The sequence below is a fragment of the Porites lutea genome, chromosome 12 (assembly GCF_958299795.1).
Source record: "Porites lutea chromosome 12, jaPorLute2.1, whole genome shotgun sequence".
NCBI lineage: Eukaryota > Metazoa > Cnidaria > Anthozoa > Scleractinia > Poritidae > Porites > Porites lutea.
The window spans coordinates 20979812-20986396 of record NC_133212.1 but is presented as its reverse complement, the minus strand read 5'-3'; the positions used below and the strand labels follow the sequence as shown (position 1 = coordinate 20986396).

Genomic DNA, 6585 nt, shown 5'->3' with positions numbered 1-6585 from the left:
ATGTACATGTAAGTTGATGGTTCTTTACTCTTTCTCAGAGAGCCACTTTGAAATAATAAAACAAGTGTACAACCACTAAAATCTGATTTAATTGTTTTATGTGTATGTTGTACCTTTATTGAACCATCTTTTAAATCTTTGTACCAAAGGAAGTGGACTCCGTCGTCACTGTACTGCAACGAGTATTTGGTAACCCATTGGCTAGAATCACTTCTCCCCTGAGTCGCTATGTGAGTCACTGTGGTATATCTTCCAAGATCAACCTGAAGCCACTGATTTTTGTCATTGTTTAAAGCACACCAGGCTCCCATGCCTTTTCCAGTAGGGTTCCCATTCAATCGAGCTCTGTGTGAACCAAGATTGTTATCCCACTGCGAAGAGGCACTTATCTGGGCATCAGAAATTGCTCCATTTTCCAGACCAAGAGGGGACATACAACCTTGATTCAATCAATAGTAAGGGGAATAAGTCCAAATTGAAATTAATTTTTTGGAGTGTATCTCTGGGGTAAGCCTCCCTGGTCATTGTGGTATCCACAATTGACTTGAAGCCTCTGATCCAAGTAATTCTTGCTGAGCAAGAGTTCCACACTGCCGTTTTTGTCTATTATCTATCTTCTGTCTAATTTAGCCTTTTTTGGAACATGATCACAATTTGAGCATCAGCAGTACCTCCATTTTCTATGCACTGCAACCTGAAGGAACAATGCAGCATTGAGCTACTGCATTAATTATTAATGTCCGTAGCCCATCAGTTGACGACTTCCCTTTACTTCTTAGTAACCCTTGAAGAATTCCATAAAATTGCATCCTCTGAAGAATTAAAAATATGGGTCTACTCCCAAAGAATATAGGTTTACCCCTGAAGAATTTTGTGAAAGGGTGATTTTTCCTTGTTGGAAATTAAAGCTTCACCCCCAAAGAAGTCCATATTTTTGCTTCAAACCCTTCAAGAAATTCTCCATTTTCATAACTTACCCCTTGAGATTCCATTGGTCCTTTAACAAGTGAAGGGGTGGGACCCAGGGGCCCCACTCACATATTTTAATGACCGGGGGGGGGGGGGGGGGGGTCCGAAGGATTTTTCTGGGTCTGACATTTTGGCCAAAAGGGATTTTTTTGGGTCTATGAAAGACGCCGGGATTTTTTTGGGTCGTGAAAACAACACAGGGATTTTTTTGGGTATTGTATTTTTGATCAGCTCAAATCAAAAATAAAATAAGCACAATTTATAGTTTTGTTTTTGACCAAAACTAAAGTTGAAGTTGGCATGTTTTAGCTTTCCAGAAGATAAATAATAAAATTTGCGGATGCAAAAACACTGAGGGATTTTTTTGGGTATGCTAAAAAAAGTAGGGATTTTTTCGGGTAGACAAATTCTGAAGTTGGGATTTTTTTGGGTATAAAATATGAACCTCTGTCGGACCCCCCCCCCCCCCCCCCCCGTCATTAAAATATGTGAGTGGGGCCTCTGGGGGGTGAGGAGGGGGAATGGGGGAAGGGGTGAGGGTATTAAATGCCAAAATTAATTAATTAATCATTGCAGAAACATCTGCACCTTCCAGGAGAGGAAAGAAATAGACTGAACCATGGACACAACTTGAAAAGAATGATTCTTTGAGACCAAAAAGTTAGTCATAAATCTGGTGATGTCCCTTTCAAAAACCTTCATAAACTATGCTGATTATATGCTTGCGATAACTGATAAATTTTGGCATCATTCATTTTTGTCATTAATTTTTCAATTTGTGTGAGGTCTGTACATATCTGCACCTGCAGCAGTAGACCTGCAATTAAACCCTCCCAGGGCTTCAGCCGTAGAAAACGTCCGGATTTCACCTCATCATGGTTCATGAAGAGGGCATGAAGCTTGCAGTGGTAGCGACAGCTGTACCACGTGTGGCCATCTACATCCAGCACATCTTGAAGACCCTTGAAGGTCTCCAACAAACTCTTCTTCGCTGCTTTCACTTCGTTTCATAATCGTTTTCATCAAAATCGCTGGGCGTTTCATATTCGTTTTCATCAAAATCGCTGGGAGCGACTTGTCCCGCTGTGAATCTCTCCGCTGCGCCATTTTTCTTTTCACATCTTTTCAAAATTCCCACGAAATTCAGCTGTATCGATTTACTACTTCATGTAAAACTACCCGAAGAGTAGTTTGCCAATTGGTCCTTCATAAGACAAACAACGACGTGTCTTCTTTGTTCGGGTCATGTACGACGCATGTACCCGACCCAATCTAGCCTTCAAAACAGGCGCTATTTGTTCGCGCTCTTTCGGGGGAACGAAGCAGGCGCGAAGCGCCATTCACGCCCACCATGAGTGATAGTCAAATCAAACTATGCGTAGCATACAATTGACAACAGCGAGATACTATTTAGGTTACCTGGACAACCATAGATCTCAATTCTGATACATATGTGTTTGTACCACTCAATCGGCAATAACCGAACGAAGCGAACTGTGACTGGTGAGTTTACTTTGTTATACACCACACTGTAACTGTTTTGGTTTCCATCAAAAACCTGAAAATGAAAGAAAAGTCAGACAGGTTAAATATTTATGAAAGTTACTCTCAAAGACCGGACGAGGACTAAAGAAAAAAAAAGAAAAGAAAACAACGAAACAACAACAACAACAATGACGAAAAACAACACTTCAAAATGACTTTTTGAGGTATAGTTTTATGCACATTTTTATAGGATAACGCCATAGTTCTGAGGCCATCTTAAAATTAAAATAATGACCGAGCGCGCAAGCGGAAACGTGAGAGCGAAGAAAGTGGGAAGGCTTCGCTCCTCGCTTGTGTGTTCTTGCGCGGCTCACTTCGCTCGCCAGTCGAAATGGAGAGCTTACATACTATGAAAGATTCATTCGGCTAATTATTCACGATCGTAATCTATTGTCATCATATCTCTGTTATCCTTTTCAAAAAGCTCAGCGTACCTTTAAAGAGGTTTCTCCTCTTTCTCTGTAATCGTGATATATAACTCCATCAAAGCTGTACTGCAACGTGTACTTGGTGACCCACTCATCTGATCCATCCCTTCCTTGTGTTGCCAAACGTGTTACTGTGGTTAACCTGCCAAGATCCACCTGCAGCCATTGGTTAAGATCGTCTTTTAAAGGCGACCAGCCTCCTTGCCTAATCTCGACTATCCCGCTCTTCTTGACGTGCAGCCTGGCCCGACTTGCCGCAAAACTATCATCCTTATTTGAGGAGGCACTTATCTGGACGTCAGAGATTGCTCCACTTTCCATGCCAACAGGTGCTATGCAATCTAAATTATTCCACAAATTGGAACAAAAGCATACGCTAACGATTAGTACAAAACTAGAACATAGCTTAATTATTTCTAATTTCCAAAGGAGGGTCTCAATGGGGTTAACCGTCAGCCGTCAAACGGCCTGACATTTTTTACCGTCAACCGTCAAAAATGCAGACAGATATCAACCATCAAGAAGTTTCAAGGTATCTCAAATCTCACCGTTTCATCTGATTTACGGACTTGACTGGCGCCTCCCGAATAATCTCTAAACTGGAAAAACCAGTTCCCGTGTTCTCAAAAACACACTCTCTAGACATTACAAGACCTTACAACTTGCTTATATCTGAATATATTTCGAAATTTCATATGTGAAAGGCCAAGACATTACCTCCCCCAAAAGAAATTAGTATTAATTCATTGACTCTTGGACTAAATTTCCACTAAATTACCGTCAACCGTCAAAAGCTCTAAAACTTAACCATCAACCGTCAAAGCTACCGCCCCATTGCGCCCCTCCGAATGCTAACGTAAAAACGTCTACCCTCTATTAGGAACTGAACTGAAGCTATGCTACTTATCCATTGAAAGCAGTCAAAGTGATTCACATCATAATCATTTTTTACCGCTTTTCATACTAGACTTCAAAGTCGTCTTAATATCAAAGTTGCACTTTCGTGCATGCACTCAATTGAAAGATAGTTCAATAACACTAACTTGTAATTTAATGAACCAGCGCGTCAACACGTTTCTGATAGTTAATTCAACCTAATACCTGGGCATCCATAAATTTCAATCCTCATTGATATTTGTTTGTTCCACCGCGTTGGCAAAAGTCGAATAAAGCGGGTTTTGATCGGTGGGCGAAGTTCGTTGTGGACAACCGTTTCACTGTCTCTATTTCCGGCAAACAACTGAAAAATACAATAAAACAATATTCAAGTCATCCCAGGAAGGTAACTTTCAATCAAGAGCCATAATGGTCCTCTTGCTTCAATATACTGGACTACTAATCTAAAATAAATAATCAGATGAATATAGATAAATAAATAAAAATAATAAATAAATAAATAAATTAATTAATTAATAGTCAGTATTTCCTGGGAAAGCCCGCGGGGATAGGCGGACCATCACGTGTTCAAGTTTAAACTCTTGCTTCAATATACTGGACTACTAATCTAAAATAAATAATCAGATGAATATAGATAAATAAATAAAAATAATAAATAAATAAATTAATTAATTAATAGTCAGTATTTCCTGGGAAAGCCCGCGGGGATAGGCGGACCATCACGTGTTCAAGTTTAAACTAATAATACCTTTGTTGATGTTTTTCCAACTTCTTTGAAAAAATGGAAGTTAATACCATCATCACTGTACTGTAACTTATATTCAGTCACCCAGTTGTTGTATCCATATTCCCCTTGGGTCGCTATCCGTGTAACTCTAGTAGAGCTACCGAAATCCACCTGAAGCCATTGATTGACATCATTTGTGAGAGCAGACCAGCCTCCAGATGTGCTCCCATCTGCTTTCAAATGCAGCCTGGCTTGTGCGGCAAAATGTTGGTCATCCAGTTGTGAAGATGCGCTTATTTGAGAATCGGCAATTGCTTCGCTTTCCATGCCAAGAGGTACTTCACAGGCTAAGCGTAAAAAAGATCAGTGAAAGAAATAAAATCTATATTGCAATTATGTCATAATGTAAGGGTTTGCATTGATGCGGTTTTGCGGAAATTTTTTTTTCAAGTTGCGGTATTGCGGTTTTACAAAACCAAGCAGTCTGCGGTATTTAGAAATTTTCGGGTAATTTCAATGCGGTTTACGGTTTTCTTATGTTGTTCTGCGCTGTGTTTATACGTATTACTGTGCGGTTTTGCGGTGTTCGTACTCCGCTTACGCTTCCTTCCATAATAAATACTTCTATCATATATAGCAGAACGCACAGAACGTACAATGCGCAGCTAGAATAATGTTATATACCATAAATGATCTAATAGACGACCACTTAAATAAAAGCCTCTTGTCTAATAAATGCAACTCTCCGCCCCCCCCACCACGCCACGTGTTTAAGTTTCTATTAGACGATCCCTGTCTAATACATGCCCTGCATGACAGTTGTTCCTGGAGCAAAATCATTCAAGAGCTTGCACATTACATCTCGTTCAATGCCAAGTTAAGCAAAGTAAGAATTCTGTCATCAAAGTTATTGAGCTTTAAAACAACGATATGGATCTCTAAACGGTCTAACTTAATTATCAATGGATGGACTGGATAGTCTGCTATTTGTTGTATTTGTTATGTAGTGTATTACGTCACACATCCGGGACTCATTAAAACACGCTTTTTTACCATGGGCTCGCCTAGTTGAGACGCTAAGACATAACAGTGGTGATATATTTTCCGAAAGCTTATTAGTTTTGCGGAGTTTGCTATTACAGTTATGAGGATAAACGCCTCGTGTCTATTAAACGCCCCCGTTTGCTAGGCTCCAAAAATTAAATAGACAACCCAGGCGTCTTTAACATCATTTACGGGAATTTTTCCCTATTTCGCGCGTCAGCCTCAATATCTGACCTCTTCAGGAAATTAAGGCGTACCTTAAGAATTAATTCCCAAAACAACTCAAGCTTAGCTGGACAGTCTCGTTTTTTATCTCTGAGTAAATCAATTGTATACCAGAAGTCAAAGGCAGGCATTGAAATAAAAGAGGCAAGACATGCTTAAAACATTTGAAATAATAATAATAAAAAAAATTGGTACAATTTAAATGCAATATGCTGTTGATATATGTCATGAGATTCAACTATGGTGTCAAAGTAGAGAGTTGGATCTACGAGATCCTCCTGATGCAGAGAGAATATTGTTTATTTTAAATTACCTGGACAGCCGTAGATTTCCAATCTGATTGCTATGTACAAGTACCAAGTCACTGGCAGTATTCTGATGTAACGTGTCGTGATTGGCCGGCTCAGTTCACGGCTAATAACGGTGGTTGAATAATACGGGGTATTGCCACTAAACAACTATTTAAAAAAAAAACAGCTATATAAACCACTTTCTAGTTAATCATTTATTGGTTTTAGTAGGTTTCTAGTCTGTAGAATAAGTTTCTCGACAGCCCTAAGGGTGAAATGCTTACTACAGAAAATTCGTGTTGTTGGGTGGAAAACACTCCAGGGAGGGGAGGGTACTCCTATAAACTTCGGATCAGTGTGTGCCACCCAGGGTCTTAAACCCTGACCCTAGTTAAGGATGATACAAACGAAAACTGATACCCTATTTTAAGGCTCAAACCTGAAAATGAGGCGCAATTCT

The 6585-nt window shown here is 39.7% G+C and overlaps 1 protein-coding gene across 1 annotated transcript; it reads right to left on the bottom strand.

The window, feature by feature from the left end:
• Window positions 1-24: 24 nt before the first annotated feature.
• On the bottom strand, window positions 25-6215 carry LOC140953860 (lactadherin-like). The gene is made up of 7 exons (XM_073403238.1): window positions 6149-6215; window positions 4588-4913; window positions 4044-4182; window positions 2949-3283; window positions 2389-2527; window positions 114-439; window positions 25-45 (listed from the first exon to the last, which is right to left on the bottom strand). Exons 2-7 carry the CDS (start codon window positions 4891-4893, stop codon window positions 25-27), a joined length of 1266 nt encoding a protein of 421 aa, XP_073259339.1. The 5' UTR covers window positions 4894-4913; window positions 6149-6215.
• Window positions 6216-6585: the final 370 nt, after the last annotated feature.